Source organism: Mobula hypostoma, chromosome 12 (genome assembly GCF_963921235.1).
Source record: "Mobula hypostoma chromosome 12, sMobHyp1.1, whole genome shotgun sequence".
Lineage (NCBI taxonomy): Eukaryota > Metazoa > Chordata > Chondrichthyes > Myliobatiformes > Myliobatidae > Mobula > Mobula hypostoma.
The window spans coordinates 51,001,048-51,021,609 of NC_086108.1; the positions used below are offsets into that span (position 1 = coordinate 51,001,048).

The 20,562-nt window shown below is 45.5% G+C and overlaps 1 protein-coding gene across 4 annotated transcripts in view; it reads right to left on the reverse strand.

The window, feature by feature from the left end:
• The window catches only part of odr4 (odr-4 GPCR localization factor homolog), a 95,846-nt gene that overhangs the window by 64,785 nt on the left and 10,499 nt on the right, over positions 1 to 20,562 (reverse strand). For 3 of the 4 annotated variants that reach the window (XM_063064070.1, XM_063064066.1, XM_063064067.1), the window contains one exon: positions 7,921 to 8,075. In XM_063064070.1, the coding sequence (XP_062920140.1) occupies positions 7,921 to 8,019 (99 nt within the window). In that variant the 5' untranslated portion in view covers positions 8,020 to 8,075. Of the gene's footprint in view, positions 1 to 7,920; positions 8,076 to 8,602; positions 8,724 to 20,562 lie in introns of all 4 variants that reach the window. The other variant, XM_063064068.1, reaches the window with a different exon arrangement.

Here is a 20,562-nt window from a genome sequence, read left to right on the forward strand (position 1 = left end):
ACGGAGTACAGCACTACATCCCGATCCAGGGACCACCCCGCCACGCCCGTGCTCAAAGGCTTCCCCTGGACAAGCTCCAACTGGCGAAGGAGGAGTTCAAGAAGTTGGAGGAATTGGAGATCATACGACGGTCCGACAGCCCGTGGGCTTCCCTCCTGCACATGGTGCCCAAGGCAATGGGGCGGGGGGGGGGGGCTGGAGACCATGCGGCGACTACCGCAGACTGAACGAGGCTACAACGCCAGACCGCTACCCTGTGCCGCACATTCAAGACTTTGCAACAAACCTACACGGCACAAGGATCTTTTCCAAGGTAGACCTCATCCAGGGATAGAATCAAATCCCGGTACATCCGGACGACATGCCCAAAACAACACTCATCACCCCATTCGGCCTTTTCGAATTTCTCCGAATGCCGTTTGGCCTAAAGAATGCCGCACAGACGTTTCAGCGGCTAATGGACGCGGTGGGACGCGACCTGGACTTTGCATTCATCTATTTGGACGACATCCTCATAGCCAGCAGTAGTCGTCAGGAGCATCTGTCCCACCTCCGTCAACTCTATGCCCGACTGAGTGAATTCGGCCTTACAATCAACCTGGCCAAATGCCAGTTTGGACTCGACATCATCGACTTCCTGGGCCACAGGATTACTAAAGACGGGGCAACCCCTCTGCCCGCCACTTCGCCCGGCCCAACACAATCAAAGGCCTGCAGAAATTCGTAGGTATGGTGAATTTCTACCAGCGCTTCCTCCCCTCAGCAGCCCGAATCATGCGCCCCCTGTTCACCCTGATGTCGGGTAAGGGCAAGGACATTAAGAGGCCGCAGCCACTTTTGGTAAAACCAAAGAAGCCTTGGCAAACACCGCGATGCTAGTGCACCCCAGAACGGGATGCAGGCAGGAGGTACCTTTATGGGCTGCTGCTCCACACCCTCCACTTCCTAGCCTTTGTCCACCGTCCCGACACGCCATGGCGGTCGGTCTTTCCACCTGGAGGTGAGGGGGGTCCCCAATGGAAGTCCCTTTACAAGGGAGTCCTCCCCATGCACCTTTGGGATCTCGGCTGGAGGGTGCTGCATAAAGCGGTGCCCTGCAATAAGTTCTTTAGTCTGTACACGGATCTCCCAGCCGCGTGTCACTTCTGCGGGCTGGAGGAGACCGTGTACCACATGTACACGGAGTGTGTGAGGCTGCAGCCCCTTTTCGCGTTTTTGCGTGGGCTGCTTCTCGCCTTCTGGTTGCATTTCAGTCCCACCCTATTTATATATGGTCATCCAGTAAGGAGGGGGGCACAGAGGGATGAGGATGTCCTTGTCAACTTGCTCCTGGGGCTGGCGAAAATTGCCATCCGGGGCTCCTGGAAAAGGGTGGCAGGAGGTTCTCCCCAGGCGGACTGCCTGGCTATGTTTAGGGGGTATGTTCGTGCCCGGGTGAACATTGAAAAGGAATACGCACAGTCCACGGCGACTGTAGAGGTGTTCCGGGACCGTTGGGCTCCGCGGGGTGTAAATGCCATCATTGATGAGGATGGCAATATATTGGTTTAAGATGTATTGTCTGTTTGTAGTGTAGTAAATATGTTAGTCACTGGGTTTGTAAATATTGTATAGCACCGACATTTGTAATAAAGAATTTTTTTTAAAAAAAGAAAAAAAAAAAGAACGGACGTTCCTACTGCCCTCACAGTGGACACATCCAACACAGCGGTCGGTGGAGTGCTGGAACAACTCATCGAGGGTCGCTGGCAACCCCTGGCGTTCTTCAGCAAACACCTACAACCACCCGAACTCCAAAACAGTGCTTTCAACCGGGAGCTATTGGCACTATACCTGGCAATCCGGCATTTCAGGTACTTCTTAGAAGGTAGGCCCTTCACCGCGTTCACGGACCACAAACCGCTTACCTTTGTGTTCACTAAGGTGTCCAATCCCTGGTCGTCCCACCAGCAGCGACATCTGTCCTACATCTCCGAATACATGATGGACATCCGGCATGTCTCAGGAAAGGACAATGTCGTGGCGGACACACTATCCAGACCTACCATACAGGCCCTGTCCCAGGGGGTGGACTATGCAGCGCTGGCGAAGGCACAGCAGGCAGACGATGAGATCCCCAGTTACAGAACCGCGGTCTTCGGTTTGCAGCTCCAAGATTCCCCGTAGGCCCAGGTGACAGGACCCTACTGTGTGACGTAGCTACCAGCCAACCCCACCCCGTTGTCCCGGCAGCCTGGTCGCGGCGAGTTTTCGACTCCATTCACAACTTAGCGCACCCCTCCATCAGGACAACCGTCTGGCTGGTCTCCAACAAGTTCATTTGGCATGGACTTCGTAAACAGGTCAGTGAATGGGCCAAAACGTGCATGCAGTGCCAAACGGCCAAGGTGCAGCGGCACACCAAGGCTCCGCCGCAGCGGTTCAAACCCACCCGCCGGAGGTTCGACCACATCCATGTGGATATCGTGGGGCCCCTGCCGGTGTCATGAGGAGCACAGTACCTCCAAAGTATCGTAGACCGGTTCACCAGATGGCCAGAGGCCGTCCCGCTCACCAAGACCACCTCCGAATCCTGCGCCCGAGCACTGATCGCAACCTGGGTAGCACGCTTTGGGGTACCAGCCCATATTACCTCCGACAGGGGTGCCCAGTTCACATCCAGTCTGTGGTCAGCTATGGCCAGCCTTTTAGGAACACAGCTACACCACACAACTGCCTACCACCCACAGTCGAACAGACTAGTGGAGCGTTTCCACCATCCCCTGAAGTCAGCTCTCATGGCCCGCCTAGAAGGGCCTAACTAGGTGGACGAGCTTCCCTGGGTCCTGCTTGGAATCCGCATGGCGTCCAGAGAGGATCTGCACACCTCGTCGGCCGAGCTGGTGTACGGCGCACTCCTGGTAGTCCCAGGAGAGTTCATACCGGCCCCAAGGGGGCAAGAGGAGGAACCTGCAGCAGTCCTGGACAGCCTACATGAGAGGCTCGGTAACCTGGCCCCCATACCCACTTCACAGCACGGACAGAACCCGACCTGCGTACCCAAAGATCTGCAGAACTGTAAGTTTCTTTTTGTACAACGGGGCAGACACCGGGCACCGCTACAGCAGCACTATGAGGGGCCGTTTAAGGTGATCAGGAACAACGGGCCCACGTTCGTGCTGGACACTGGGGGGGAAAGAGGAGGTTTTCACAGCGGACTGACTCAAACCGGCCCATGTGGACTTGGCGCAGCCAGTCCGGGCTCAGGCACTGCCGCACAGAGGTAGACCTCCCAAACAGAGGCCGATCCAGACTGTGGACATTGGGGGATGTATCGCTGGTTCTGGGGGGGCGGTTTGTTATGTGGTGACCCACTTTCCAGCGCACTCGTACCGGCTCACAAAACGGCGCGTGCCGGCAGACAGGCCGGCCCCAAAAAGGGCGCCAGGCCATCTTCACCAGCAGGGGGAAAAACCCACGCACGGAAAGGGTCTGTGAATATGCATTCCCCACAGCAGTCCCGCCCAGGGAGGGCAGGAACGGGAAGGCTTTAAAGGAGGCCGCGAAGTTTGAATAAACCTCTTTTTTCGCAACTATAACTCACTGACGTGTCGTTATTCTAGCGCTGTGTAGCACACCGCTACACAACCTTATTTACATCTTTACTGTAGGTAGGTGACCAAATCTGCACACAGTATTCCAAGTTAGGCCTCACCAATGTCTTATACAACTACAACATAACATCCCAACTCCTGTACTCAATACTTTGATTTCTGGAAGTCCAATGTGCCAAAAACTTTCCTTATGACCCTATCTACCAGTAATGTCACTTTCAACGGATGGTAGCCTGAATTCCGAGATTCCTTTGTCCTACCACACTCCTCGGTGCCCTACCATTCATTGTGTAAGACCTACCCTGGATGGACCAAAGTGCAACACCTAGCATTTGTCTGCATTAAATTTCATATGCCATTTCTCAGCCCATTTTTCCAGCTAGTCCAGATCCCACTGTAAGCCATGATAGCCTTCCTCACTGACTACTACACCCCTAATTTTGGTGTTATCCACAAATTTGCTTATCCAGTTAACTGCATTATCATCTAGATCCATTGATATACATAGATGACAAACAACAATGGACCCAGCATTGATCCCTGTGGCACCCCACTGGTCACAAGCTTCCAGTCAGAGAGGCAACCATCTACTACTACTCTTTGGCTTCTCCCACAAAGCTGATGTCTAATCTAATTTACTACTTCATCTTGAATGCTGAGAGACTGAACCTTCTTGATCAACCTCCTATATGGGACCTTGTCAAATGTCTTATTAAAGTCGACGTAGACAACATCCACTGCCCTGTCTTCATCAACTTTCCCGGTAACTTCCTCAAATATCTCCATAAGAGTAGTTAGACCTGACCTGCATGACCTGTTGACTACCCTTAATCAGTCCATGTTTATCCAAATGTTTATATATCCGATCCCTCAGAATACCTTCCAATAACTTTCCGATGACTGATGTCACACTCAGTCTTATAAATTACTGATTTATTTTTAGAGCTTTTCTTGAACAGCAGAACAAAACTGGCTATCCTCCAATCCTCTGGTATCTCTCCTGTCATTAAGGGTTGTTTACTTATCTCTGCTAGGACCCCAGCATTTCTGCACTTGCTTCTTGTAGGGTCCGAGAGAACACCTTATCAGGCCCTGGGGAGTTATTCACCCTAGGTTGCCTCAAGACAGCAAATACCTCCTCCTCTGTAATCTGTATAGGGTCCACGAAGTTGATGCCGCTTTGCCTCATTTCTATAGACTCTGTGTCATTATCCTGAGTAAATACAGATGCAAAAAATTTATTTAAGATCTTCCCCCATCTCTTTTGGCTCCACACATGGATTACTGTTCTGATCTTTCAGAGGACCAGTTTTGTCCCTTGCAATTTTTTTGCTCTTAACACATCTGTAGAATTCTTTAGGATTTTCTTACACCTTGTCTCCTACACCATGCCTTCTTTTAGCCTTCCTGATTTCCTTAAGTGCTCTCTTGCATTTCTTATACTCCATAAGCACTTCAATTGTTCCTACCTGCCTATACCTGCTATGCATCTTTTTTTTAAAAAACTTTAGCAGGGCCTCAATATCTCTTCAAAACCAAAGTTCCCTACATTTGTAATCTTTACCTTTTATTCTAATAGGCACGTACAAGCTTTGTACTCTCAAAATTTTACTTTTGAAGACCTCCCGCTTACCAAGTACACTTTTGCCAGAAAACAGTCTATCCCAATCCATACTTGTTTAGTTTCTGCTATCATTGAAATTGGCATTTTTCACAGACCAGACCAATCTTTACTTTCAAACAAATGACATTGTGATCACTACATGCAAAGTGTTCCCCTACACAAACTACTGTCACCTGCCCTGTCTCCTTCTCCAATAGCAGATCAAGTATTGTGTATTTCGCACTGGAATTTCTACATACTGATTGAGGAAACTTACTTGAACATGTTTGACAAACTCTATCCTTTTTGCAGTATGGAGTCCTAGGCAATATGTGGAAAGTTAAGACCACCTACTATAAGACCTCATGTTTCTTGTAACAGTCTGTGATTTCTCTGCAAAGTTACTCCTCTCAATGTCTTGGACTGTTGGGCGGTCTGTAAAATAGCCCCATTAGCGTCGTTATACCTTTCGTGTTTCTTAGTTCCACCAACAACACCTGTTCTGACGGAGCACTACGATGACATTTTCCAACTATCAACACCACCCCTCCTTTAATCCCTCCTGTTCTGTTGCATCTAAAACAATGGAACCCTGGAATACTGAGCTGCCAGTCCTGCCCCTCTTGCAACCAAGTCTCACCGATGGCTGCAATATTATTACTCCAGGTGTTGATCCATGTCCTAAGCTCATCTGCCTTTCTTACAATACATCTTACACTGAAATACATGCAGCTCAAGACAATAGTTGCCTCACGCTCAGCGTTTTAGTTCCTGACTTCGCCTGAGATCTTAACAACATGTCTCCACAACCTCGTCACTAACTGTTCTGGCACTCTAGTTCCCATCCCCATGCAACAATAATTTAAACTCACAAACACAAGAAAATCTGCAGATGCTGGAAATCCAAAGCAACAAACACAAAATGCTGGAGGAACTCAGCAGGCCAGGCAGCATATATGGAAGAGAGCAAACAGTCAACATTTCAGACTGAGACTCTTCACCAGGACCAGAAAGAAAGATCTCAGCACAAATTGTTGACTGATAACACTTTTCCATAGATGCTGCCTGGCCTGCTTAGATCCTCCAGCATTTGTGTGTGTTCCTCTAGTTTAAACTCCCCCGTGCAGCAGTAGTAAACCTTCCCACTGAGATATCAGTCCCCTTCCAGTTCAAGTGCAAACCATCACTTCTGTACAGGTCCCAACTTCCCTGGAAGAGCGCCCAATGATCCAAAAATCTTATGCAGCCCCTCCTACAGCCACGCCTCAGCCACTTGTTAAACTGCATAATCTTCCTATTTCTGGCCTCACTAGCACATGGCACTATTAGCAATCCTGAGATCACAACCCTGGAGGTCCTGCCCTTTAACTTAGCACCTAACTCCCTGAACTCACTTTGCAACACCTCATCAATCTTCCTACCTATGTTATTGGTACCTATGTGGACCACGACCTCTGCTTGTTCCCCCTCTGACTTAAGAATGCTGAGGACTCAACCCGAGATGTCCCGGATCTGGGAGGCAATATACCATCCAGGAATCTCATTCTCATCCACAGAACCTCCTTTCTGTTCTCCTAACAAATCCCCTATCACCACAGCTCACCTCTTCTCCCCCACATCCTTAATAGTGCCCCAATATCCCCAATCTATCTTTGTCCAATCCAATGATGACGCTCTGCTTGCCCGTCTTGCTTTAATTTGTTCTTGCCAATCAATCCCAAACGCTGATTGGCTGGTCCTCAAAGCTCCAAACTGCCATGAGTCACTAATTTTTCTACTCAATCGGCGAAACTAAATGAAGTACATCTTCTCAGGCTTCCGATATCTCCGATTAGGCACTGCTCAAATTGTAAGAACGTTACTTTCAATGTACATCACCTCTGACTGTGTTACATGACACTGATTGCCATGTGGTGCATGGCCAGTTAGTTTGATCAATTCTACTACCAAACTCGTGGACAAACATCTCATGGTCAATCTGACCAATCTGCTTTATTCACTTGTATAACATTTGATAGCTATGAATTGTTTACATGGTGAATTTTCACAGCCTGATTAGACTTGTATGGTGAACTGTAAACTGAGAAATATCTGACAATTATAGTTTAAGTAGGTTGAAACTCATTGTGATTTACCCCTTTGAAGCATGTCTGTACCTATTCACTCTTTGTAGAAGTTTTAATATGTTCAGTTCTGACATTCTAGAAACCCTTGCACATGTTACTTTCAAACACTTTGATTACCAAAATTGAGTATAATCCAAAAATGCCAATTGAAAAACTCAGCTTTACTTTCCTTCACTCAAACTCTCAAGTTTGAAATGCGTATGATCAGAAACCAAGCACATATTCATGCACTTAAAATAGTGCTTGTGAATCCTTTCTCTTAAGGCCAGGGAAACTGTTGTCTGGTATCTGTGATATTCATACTCTATGCACTCAGATTTTCATCATGAAGGATTACTGAAAACTCAGCACAAAATATTCAATTATGTTAATAAGACAATGAATGTGTGACTATGTTACCAGTAATTTATTGAGGGAATGAGGTTGATGGGATTGCTGTGACAGCCAGAGTTGACTGATGGACCAAACAGCCTCCTCTAATATTAAAAGGAAATAAAAAATATGTAAGCTCATATTTATCTATTTTTAAGGAATTCTAGTTTTAAAGCTATTTAATCATTTTTTACATGCGAACAGCATATTGTTGTTCAGCACTTACTTGCCCTAGCAAAATGCCAGTGGTCCCATATCGTTCTTCTGCCTTCAGCTTTTTAAGATACTTCTCACTGTATTCTCCGATGATGTAAGATTTTCCCATGATGAAACGCCCCTGGTGAACTGATCCAATTCTCACACAAAGGAGCCTTCACTCTTCTTTTAGATAAACAAATAACACATTTAAAATACCAAATTGTAACTATAGAAAATTAAGAAATTAAACTCAGAACAATAATCATTATTAACAATGTGTTTTCACAATACTACAACTTTCCTTTAATAGGTAAAACTTGTCCTGTTGTTATTTCTATTTTCCAGCACCTGCAGTATTTACCTTTTGTAGCATCACTTGCACTGTTAGGCTGGGCATCAACTTTATAAGTTCTCAAACTTTCCCAAGGTGTTACTTCTTCCAATTTTTGTAGTTTTCACACAAGTAGGAACTCACAATTCTCTGATATCCCTTCTTGCCCCCAATTCTGACCTGGAATCCAGGTATTAATTGCAACCATACTTTCAACTGCCAAGGCGGAAAAATGCAGAATTCCCAACCCAGATCATTACCTATTTTTCTGTCCATTTCTTCTCCTTTAATTTGTCTATCAAGCCTATTTCTTTGATGAAAATTTTGATGAACTACTCTAATTAAAGTTCAAAGTAAAATTTATTTTCAGAGTACTTACATGTCACCACATACAACCCTGAGATTCCTTTTCTGTGGGCATACTTAGCAAATCTACAGAACAGTAACTGCAAACAGGATCTGTAAACTGTAAGCATCAGGAACTGTAAACTGTAAACAAACTGCAAATGCATATATAAATAAATAGCAATAAATAATGAGCGTAACAATATAACAGAGACCTTAAATGAGTGTAGCTATCCCCTTTTGTTCAAGAGCCTGAAGGCTGGACCTGGTGGTGAGTCCTAAGGCACCCATACCTTCTACCTGATGGAAGCAGCAAGAAAAGAGCATGGCCTGGGTGGTGAAGTTCTTTGATGATGGATGCTGCTTTTCTATGGCAACTTTTCACATAGATATGCTACATGGGAAGGTTTTACTTGTGATGTACTGAACTTAGAAATTTAGAGCATATTACAGGCCTTTTAGCCCACCATGTTGTGCCAGCCATGTAACCCACTCTAGAAACTGCCTAGAATTTCCCCACAGCATTGCCCTCTATTTTTCTAAGCTCCATGTACCTAAGAGGTGCTTAAAAGACCCTATTGTATCTGCTTTGACCACCACCACCGGCACTGCATTCCACGCACCCACCACTCTCTGTGTGAAAAACTTAACTCCTGACATATGGTATGTTGGCATTCATCAACCGCAGGATTGAGTTCAAGATATGTGAGGTGATTAGATTAGATTATGAGGACATGCAGTCCTCTTTTATTGTCATTTAGTAATGCATGCAATTCCCAAGCACCTTAAAACCATGCCCCCTCGTGTTAGCCATTTCAGTCCTGGGGAAAAAGCCTCTGGCTAGCCACATGATCAATGCCCCTCATCATCTTAAACACCTCTATCATGTCACCTCTCATCCTCCATCACTCCAATGAGAAAGGGCCAAGTACACTCAACCTAGTCTCATAAGGTATGCCCTTCAAACCAGGCAACATCCTTGTAAATCTCCTCTGCACTCTCTCTATAGCATCCACATCCTTCCTGCAGCAAGGTGACCAGAACTGAACACAGTACCAAGTGGGGTCTGACCAAGGTCTTATATAGCTGTAACTGGAGGAGGAGAAGATGGCAGCGTGACGCAGCGCGCGTAGCCTCTCCGGTGAATTATCGTATTTGTAAGTAGGATGCCGTGCACAATTCTGATTTGATGGAGATAGCCGTGAGAGCACGGAGGAATACCTGGATTAACTTCTGAAATGCCCGGTTTGCTGCTGCTGCTACTGTGCGATCGAGAATCTCCAGAGGGAAGGCCCCAAAATCCTCGGCTTTGCTTGCTGCTGGCGACCGGGGCTGAGGTCGAAGCGTTCGGCAGAGATGGTGCTCAGTGTCCGAGGGCTGGTCGGAGCTCGAAGTTTTCGGACAACTCAGAGTCGGACTGTGGTTGGGTATGGCAGGGAGAGTTTTCTTCCTTCTCCCGTCTGCGTGAGATGTGGGACTTTCGAGAGACTTTGAACTTTCTGCCGTGCTCACAGCTTGTTCTTCATCAAGTTATGGTATTGTTTGCATTGTTGTAACTTCATGTTATAATTATGTGGTTTTTGTCAGTTTTTCAGTCTTGGTCTGTCCTGTGTTTCTGTGATATCACCAGAGGAATATTGTATCATTTCTTAATGCATGCATTACTAAATGACAATAAAAGAGGACTGCATGTTTTCATAATCTAATCTAATCACCTCACGTATCTTGAACTCAATCCTGCGGTTGATGAATGCCAACATACCATATGCCTTCTTAACACTGTCAACCTGCGCAGCAGCTTTGAGTGTCCTATCGGCATGTATCCCAAGATCTCTCAGACCCTCCACAATGCCAAGAGTCTTACCAATTATATTATATTCTGTCTTCAAATTGGACCTACCAAAATGAACCACTTCACACTTATCTGGGTTGAAGTCCATCTGCCACTTCTCAGTCCAGTTCTGTATCCTATCGATGTCCCTCTGTAACCTCTGACAACCCTCCAGACTATCCACAACACCCCCAACTTTTGTGTCATCAGCAAAATTACTAACCCACCCTTCCACTTCTTCATACAGGTCATTTATAAAAATCACAGAGCAGGGGACCCAGAACAGATCCCTGTAGAACACCATTGGTCACCGACCTCCATGCAGAATACAAACTACCTACAACCACCCTCTGCCTTCTGTTTTCAAGCCAATTCTCGATCCACAAAGCAAGATCTCCTTGGATCCCATGTCTCCTTACTTTCTGAAGAAGCCATGCATGGGGGATCTTATCAAATGCCTTACTGAAATCCATACATTCACTGCTCTACTGGGTTGAATCCACTACCTTTAGTAGGATTTTCCATTCAAAGGCTTTAGTGTTCCCATACCAGATCATAATGCAGCCAGTCAGCACACTTTCCACCACACATCTATAGAAGTTTGCCAAGGTTTTTGATGATGTGCCGAATCTCCACAGACTCCTGAGGAAGTAGAGGCGTTATCATGCTTTCTTTGCAATTATATTTATATGATGGGTCCAGGACAGGTCCTCTAAGATAGTGACACTCAGGAATTTAAAGTTACTGACCCTCACCACCTCTGATCCTCCAATGATCACTGGCTCATGGATCTCTGGTTCCCCTCTCCTGAAACCTAGTAACATTTCCTTGGTCTTACTGACATCAAGTTGGAGGTTGTTGTTATTACAACACTCAGCCGAATCATCTCCCTCCTGTATGCTGATTGTTTACCACCTTTGATAAAGCCCACAACAGCAGTGTCATCAGCAAATTTATATATGGTGTTGGAGCTGAACTTAGCCATACATTCACAGGTGTAAAGCAGGTAGAACAGGGGACTAAGTACACATCCCTGCGATACCACTGTGCTGATGGTGATTGTGGAGGAGATGATTTTGCCAATCCGAACTGATTGGGGTCTACAAGTGAGAAAATCCAGGATCCAATTGCACTAAGAGGGTATTGAGGCCCAGGGCTTGGAGTTTACTGATCAGTTTTAGGGGGAAGATGGTGTTAACTACTGAGCTGTAAGCAATAGAGCATCCTGATATATGCATCTTTGCTGTCCACATGTTCCAGGGTTGTGTGAAGAGCCAATGAGATGGCATCTGCTGTAGACCTGTTGCTTCGACAGGCAAACTACAGCGGATGCAAGTCACCACTCAGACAGGAACTGATATACTTCAACACCAGCCTCTCAAAACACTTCATCAATGTGGATGTAAGGGCAACTGGGCAATAGTCATCTAGACAGGTTACCACGCTCTTCTTCAAGCCTGCTTTAAATAGGTGGGTACAGCACATTGCTGGAGCAAGAGGTTGAATATATTTGTAAATACACCAGCCAGTTGGTCGGCACAGGTCTTCAGTATTTGGCCAGAACTTTATCCGGACTAGATGCTTTTTCTGGATTCACTTTCTTGAAGGCAGCCCACACGTCATTTACAGATACTAAGACCAAAGGATCATTGGAGCATATGGGGGTGCACGATGATTCCTCCCTGTTCTGGTGATTAAAGTGAGCATAGAAGGCATTGAGCTCAAATGGAAGCGAAGTTCTGCCATTCTCCTATGTTGCAAGATTTAACTTTGCAGGAGGTTACGACATTCACACCTTACCACAGCTGTCAAGCATCCCTCATTGATTCCAGTCTCGTCTGGAATCTCCACTTTGTCTGAAAGATGGCTATCCAGAGATCATACCTGCACCTCTTGTAGCATACTTTTATTTTAAATTTATTCATTTACGGGATGTGAATGTTGCCAGCTAAGTCAGCATGTATTGCCCATTCCTAGTTGCCCTTAAAAAGGTGGTGATGAGCTGCCTTCTTGAACCGTTGCAGTCTCTGAGGTGTAGGTACACCCACAGAGCTGTTAGGGAGGCAATTCCATGATTTTGACCCAGCGACAATGAAGGAACGGCAGTATGTTTCCAAGTCAGGATGGTGAATGATTTGGAGGTGGATTTCCAAGTGGTGGTGTTCCCAGGTATCTGCTGTTCTCGTCTTTTTAGATGGTAGTGGTTGTGAGACTGGAAGGTGTTGTCTTAGGAACTTTGGTGTGTTGTTGCAGTGCATCTTGTAGATAGTATACACTGCTGCAACTGTCCGTCGATGGTGGAAGGGGTACCAACTGAGTGGGCTGGTTTGTACTGGAAGGTGTCAAGCTTCTTGGGTGTTGATGCAGCTGCATTCATCTAAGCGAGTGGCAAGTATTCCATTACACTCCTGCAGGATAGTCATTGTAGTCATAGTCATACTTTATTGATCCCGGGGGAAATTGGTTTTCCTTACAGTTGCACCATAAATAATTAAATAGTAATAAAACCATAAATAATTAAATAGTAATATGTAAATTATGCCAGGTAATGAGTCCAGGACCAGCCTATTGGCTCAGGGTGTCTGACCCTCCAAGGGAGGAGTTGTAAAGTTTGATGGCCACAGGCAGGAATGACTTCCTATGACGCTCTGTGTTGCATCTTGGTGGAATGAGTCTCTGGCTGAATGTACTCCTGTGCCCACCCAGTACATTATGTAGTGGATGGGAGACATTGACCAAGATGGCACGCAACTTGGACAGCATCCTCTTTTCAGACACCACCGTCAGAGAGTCCAGTTCCATCCCCACAACATCACTGGCCTTACGAATGAGTTTGTTAATTCTGTTGGTGTCTGCTACCCTCAGCCTGCTGCCCGAGCACACAACAGTAAACTTGATCGCACTGGCCACCACAGACTCGTAGAACATCCTCAGCATCGTCCAACAGATGTTAAAGGACCTCAGTCTCCTCAGGAAATAGAGGCGGCTCTGACCCTTCTTGTAGACAGCTTCAGTGTTCTTTGATCAGTCCAGTTTATTGTCAATTCCTAGGATTCCTAGCCTTTGACCTGCTCTGGTAGCCACAGTGCTTATATGGCTAGACCTGTTCAGTTTCCTGTCCGTGGTAACCCCCAGGATGTTGATAGTAGGGAATTCAGTGATGGTGATTCCACTGATGATGGATAATGGTTAGAGCCTCTCTTACTGGAGATGGTTATTGCCTGGCACTTGCGTGGCTCAAATGTTACTGGCCATTTGTCAGCCCAAGCTGGGATATCGTCCAGGTTCAGCTACATTTGGGTATGAACTGTTTCACTATTTGACGAGTCACAAATGGTGCAGAACATCAAGCACCCATCTGCAAACATTCTCACTTCTGACTTATGACAGAAGGTCATTGATGAAGCAGCTGAAAATGGTGGGCAGAGGACACTTCCCTGAGGAACCCCTGCAGTGATGTCCTGAGGATGAGATGATTGACCTTCAACCACCACAACTATCTTCCTTCATGTCGGGCACCTTGATGCCAAACTCAGTCAAACGCTGCTTGATGTCGAGGGCTATCACTTTCACCTCACCTCTGGTATTTAGCTCAATGGTCCATGTTTGGACCAAGGAGGTGATGAGGTCAGGGCTGAGTGGCCTTGATGGAACCCAAACTGGGCATCCGTAAGTAGGTTATTGCCAAGTAGGTGCTGCATGGTAGCACTGTTGATGACTCCTTCCAGAGTAGGCTGACAGGGCAGTAATTGGCTGGTTTGGACGTCCTGTTTCTTGTGTACAGGACATATGTAGGTAATTTTCCACATTGCCGGGCAGATGCCGGTGTTGTAGCTGTACTGGAACAGCTTGGCTAGTGGTGCAGCAAGTTCTGGAGTGCATCAAGTTCTCCAGGACTATTGCCAGGATTTTGTCTGGACCCATAACCTTCGCAGTATCCAGTGCTTTCAGCCGTTTCTTGATACCACGTGGATAGAATCAGATTGGCTGCATATTGACATCTGGGTTGCTGGGGACTTCTGGAGGAGGCCGAAATGGATCATCTACTCAGCACTTCTGACTGAAGATTGTTGCAAATGCCTTAGCCTTATCTTTTGCACAAGTGTGCTGAGCTTCTCTATCATTGAAGATAGGGATATTTGTGGAGCCTCCTCTTCCAATGAGTTGTCTGATTGTGTACCACTTTTCACAGCTGGATACGGCAGGAGTATAGAGCTTAGGTCTGATCCATTGGTTGTGGGACCACTTAGCTCTGTCTACTATTTGCTGCTTATGTTGTTTGCCATGCAAGTAGTCCTGCATTGTGCATTCACCAGGGTGACGCCTCATGTTGAGGAAATGCCTGGTGTTGTTCACAACATGCTCTCCTGCACCCTTCATTGAACCAGGGTTGATCCCTTGGCCTGGTGGTAATGTTAGAGTGGGGGATGTGCCAGACCATGAGGTTACACACTGTAGTTGAGAACAATTCTGCTGCTGATGCCCCATAGTGCTTCATAAACGCCCAGTCTTGGGCTGCTAGATCTGTTTGAAGACTATCCGATTTAGCACAGTGTTAGTGCCACAGAACATGGTGGAGGGTTTCTTCAATGTGGAGATGGGATTTATTCTTCACAAGTGCTAAACGGTGGTCACTTCTACCAATGCTGTCATGGATTGTGCTTTCGCAGCAGGCAGGTTAGTGAGAATGAAGTCAAGTGTGTTTTTCCCTTTTGTTGGTTCCCTCACCACCTGCTGTAGTCCCAGTCTAGCAGCTATGTCCAGTAGGACCAGGGCAGCTTGGTCTGTGGTGGTACTACCAAACCACTCTTGGTGAGAGATATTGAAGATTCTGTGCCCTTGCCACCTTCAATGCCTCCTCCAGGTACTGCTCAACATGGAGAAGCACTGATTCATCAGCTGAGGTAGGACTGTATGTGGTAATCAGCAGGAGGTTTCCTTGCTCATGTTTAACCTGGCGCCATGAGACTTCATGCAGTTCAGAGTCGATGTTGAAAGTTGCCAGGGGAACTCCCTCTCTACTGTATACCACCTCCGCTAGATCTGTCCTGCCAGTGAGAAAGTACATACCCAGGAATGGTGGTGCTGGAGTCTGGAATGTTATCTGTAAGGTATGATTCTGTCATTACGACATTGTCAGGCTGTTGCTTGACTAGTCTGTGATACAGATCTCCCAACTTTGATCTTGATCTCCAGATTTGAATGCCTCTGATCTAGCAGATTCTAGATTTTGTTATTTATCCAGGGCTTTTGATTTCGCAGTTCAGTGTCAAACTCTGTAAATGTTCTGATAAAAAGTGACGGAAGAATTATCATACAACATAGATTGTTGCATCAAAGAGACAAAATGGAATTGGCCTCCCCCACTTATCTAGGAACGCAAATTTAGTGTAAAATAAATGACTTGGCATTGTCAATTGCAGAGGCAAAATGAAGGAAAGAATTGAACTTAAGAGTATGTTTTAAATTAGTATGTACAGATGACAAACATTTTCTCTATTGCTCTACTGAAATTCTTCATTTAAAAATGCTGTTTGATTTGTGTTTTTTGCTGATACTTGTGATACAAGATTACTAGCTCATATCACTACCTCTGCTCTACTCTCTGTACCCTTATGGCTCTGAGGCCAAGTACAGCTCCAATGCCATATTTAAGTTTGCTGATGGTACCACTGTGTAGGCCGAACTAAAGGTGGTGACAAATCAGCATATAGAAGGGAAACTGGAAATCTGGTTGAATGGTGCCTCAACAACAATTTCTCACACAACGTCAGCAAAAACCAAAGACCTCATTATCGACTACAGGAGGAAGAAGCTGAAGATCCACGAGCCAGTCCTCATTATGGGATCAGAGGTAGAGAATGTCACTAACTTTAAATTCCTTGGGATTTTCATTTCAGAGGATTTGTCCTGGGACCAACGCACAAGTGCCGTTACAAAGAAGACATGGCAGCGCCTCTACTTTCTCAGAGGTTTGTGCAGATTTGCCATGTCATCTAAAACAGGGGTTCCCCAATCCTTTTTTGCACCGCGGACCGGCTTAATATTGACAATATTCTTGCGGACCGGCCGATGGGGTGGGGGTGGGGGTGTTCAAGTAGGGTTGCCAATTTTCTAACTCCCAAATAAGAAATGAGGGACCAAAGTAGCAGTCAAATACAGGACACTTGTGTTTACCCTGAGAAAGACTACCATGACCATGAAGCCCTGTGTGGGCATCTGTGTGCGCATGCGTGACGTGCGTACGTGTGTGCATGCCGATTTTTCTTTTCTACAAATCTGTTTTGTCTTAATCTTCCCGATTCTGTTAAGTGAAACTACACTGTACAGACATTATTTCTACTTTATATAGGCTGTGTATTTATCATATCATTCCTGCTTTTACTATATGTTCGTGTTATTTTCGGTTTTGTGTTATTTGGTATGATTTGGTAGGTTATTTCAAGTTCAACAGTGTGTGACAGGGAATGAGGAAAGATGCAGCTGACTCATATCATTTCATATCGCCAAATCATATTGTTTCCTCGCGGCCCGGTAGCACATGCTTTACCGGTGGTTGGGGACCACTGATCTAAAACATTTGACAAACTTCTATAAATGCACAGTGAAGAGCATCTCGACTGGTTACTTCATAGCTTATAAAAAACTACAAAAAGTGGTAGTTGCAGCCTAGTCAGCGCAGGGAAAGTCCTCCTCACCATTGAACACATCTGCAAAGAGCACTGCCACATGAAAATAGCATCCATCATCAAGGACCCCCACTATTCAGGTCATGCTCTCTTTTTGCTGTTGCCATGGGGAAGGAGATACAGGAGCAACACCACCAGATTCAGGAACATCTACCAACTATCTACTTCTGAATGAGCATGGATAACATCACTTACCTCAATGCTGAATTGATTCCACAACCTAAGGACTCCTTGTCAAAGGCTCTATAACCTGTGGTCTCACTATAATTAATTAATGAATTTTATTTATTTGCAATTTGTTTCTTTTTTCCTTTTTTGTATTTGTAGTTTGTCGTCTTTTGCATATGATTGTTTGTCAGCCTTTCGTGCAGTTTTTCATTGATTCTATTGTATTTCTTTGTTCTACTATGAATGTCTTCAAGAAAATGAATATCAGGGTAGCGTATGGTGACATATACATATTTTAATAATAGATTGAACTTTGTACCTGTCAGTCTTTTTCAAATATTATTTCTTTAAAGTAACTGAAGAGAGCACCCTGGTGTATGATGCACATTATTGTTCCTGTCCTGATGAGTGCTGGCCATAGGCTTCAAAACCATCTTGAAATCATTGCAAGATGGTGCCGATCTGTGATATCCATCAATATTATAGCTCAGACTTAGCTGTTCTTTTTAGGTTCCTAAGGATAGTTTTGGGGACAGTGTGGGGAGTTAGGGGATAGGTGAGAGTTTAGGGGGGAGTTAGAAGAATTAAATGTTCAGTGTTCAGAGTCTGGTTTAGCATTCTTCATGGCTGAAGGTCAGCAATCCCACAGGAGCTGAAGGGACCAGTGATCCCCAGGTTAGCAAGTCCCAGGTCCTGAAGATCCCTATGGGTGTCAGGAGGGCCAGTGACCAACGTTCCACTAGATCACTAGGTTCAGAGGTCCTTGCGAATCCAGATGTCAGGACCCAAATGTCAAACCCGTGATCAGTGAGTCCTGGGGTCAATACTCAAATGTTAAAGCCTTCAGAGCAAAGCTGATGGTCGCTGTCCAGAGCTCAGCAGAAGCCTGAAAGTCAAAGTCCAGAAGTAGAGGCCTGAAGAAGTCTCCGGTGCTGGTGACTCCAAGGTCACCACAGTTGGAAGTTCATGGGAGCCAAGAAGTCGACACCCGAAAGTCAAATCCATGATCATTGAGTCTTAAGGTAGACACCCAGAGGACAGAGAAGTCTCAAGTTGGATGCCGATGTTTGCAAGCCTGAGACTCCAGGGTCAAGGAATGGAGGCTTGGAAGCCTATCCGTCCTGGGAGTCAGAAGGACTGGTGAGAGGAGGGTGGGGAAGGGTCACTATTTGTTGCTGTTGCTTTTGCTTGTGTTGTTCTGCTGAACATTGAGAGTATGCAATGTTGGCGCTGGAACAGTGAAGTAAAGGGAACTACATAGGCATGAGAGAAGAGCTGGCCAAAGTTGGTTGGAAGTAACAATAGCAGGGATAGCAGCAGAAAAGCAAGGGCTGGAGTTTCTGAGAGCAATTTGGAAAGGCACAGTATAGATACATCACTAAGAAGTTTTGTAAAGGAAAGATGAGGCAAACATGACTGACAAGAGCAAAACTGATAAAAACAAAAGAGAGGGCAGATAATATAGCAAAAGTATTAGAGGGAGGATTGGGAAATGTACAACCAACAGAAGGCAACTAAAAAAGCAATACGGAGAGAAAAGATGAAATATGAAGGCAAGGCAGCCAATAATATGAAAGGGGATATATAAAGAGTAAAAGAAAAGCAAGAGTGAATATCAGACTGCTGGAAAATGATGCTGGAGAGGTAGTAATGGGGGACAAAGAAATGGCAGATGAATACTTATTAAGTATTTAGTGTCAGTCTTCAACGTGGAAGATACCAGCAGTATGCCAGAAATGTGACAGTGTCAGGGGCCAGAAGTGAGTGCAGTTGCTATTATTGAGGAAAAGGTACTTGGGAAGCAGTAAGGTCTGAAGGTAGGTCAGTCACCTGGACCAGATGGACTATACCTCAGGGTTCTGAAAGAGATTGGCTGTAGAGACTACAGAGGCTTTAGTAATGATCTTCCAAGAATCACTAGATACTGCACTGGTTCCAGAGGAAAGCAGACAAAAAGACAGGAAATTATAGGCTAGCCAGTTAGCTGACTTCAGTAGTTAATAAGTTGTTGGAGTCCATTATTAAGGATGAGAATTAGGTTATTTGGGGGCACATGATAATAGGGCAATGTCAGCATGGTTTACTTAAGGGGCAATCTGGCCTGACAATTCTGTTGGAATTCTTTCAGGAAATAACAGGAAGAAAAGACAAAGAAAAATCAGTAGATGTTGTTTACTTGGATTTTCAGAAGGCCTTTGACAATGTGCTGTGCATAAGGCTGCTAAGCAAGATAAGAGCCCATGGTATAAAAGGTAAGATAATGGCATGGAAAGAAAATTGCCTGACAGGCAAGAGGCAAAAAATGGGAACAACGGATGCATTTTCTGGTTGGCTCCCAGTGACTAGTGGTGCTCCAAGGAAGGGAGGTGTTGCAACTGCTTCCTTTCATGTTTTATGTCAATGATTTGAATGATGAAATTGATGACTTTCAGGTCAAGTTTTTGGATGATACAAAAATAGGTGGAAGTGCAGGCAGTGTTGAGGAAGCAGGGAGTCTGCAGAAGGGCGTAGATAGCTTAGAAGAATGGACAAAGAAATGGCACATGGAATACAGTGTAGGGAAGTGTATGACCATGTACTTTGCTAAATGTAATAAAACCACAGATTATTTTCTAAAACAACACAAACTAAACTCTGGAGGACTCAGCAGGTCAGGCAGCATCTACGGAAAAGAAAACCCTTCTTCAGGACTGAGAAGGAAGGGGGAAAGTGCCAGAATAAAAAGGTGCCAGAGGAGGGGAAAGAGGCTAGCTGGAAGGTGATAGGCGAAGCCAGGTGGGTGGGCGCAAAGGGACTTGGGAGTCCTCGCGCAGGATTCCCTTAAAGTTAAATTTCAGGTTTAAATGGTAGTAAAGAAGGCAAATGCAATGTTAGCATTCAATTCGAGAGATCTAGAATAAAAAAAACAAGGATGTAATACTGAGACTTTATAAGGCACTGGTCAGACCACAGAGTATTGCGAGTAGTTCTAGGCCACTATCTTAGAGATTATGTTGGCACTGGAGCCATCCAGAGGAGGTTCAGGAGCAGACTCAATGAGCGAGATGGCCTAATTCAGCTCCAATATCTTAAGGTTTTATGGTGCCACATGAGGCCGCTTACCAAGTTAAGAGCCCATGGTATTACAGGAAAGTTACACATTAGGGTTAGAGCATTTGCTGATTGGTAAGAGGCAGCAAGTGGAAATAAAAGGATCCTTGTCTGGTTGGCTGCCAGTGACTAGTGGTGCTCCACAGGGGTTCTGTGTTGGGACCGCTTCTTCTTATGCTGTATATCAATGATCTAGATGACAGAATAGGTGGCTTT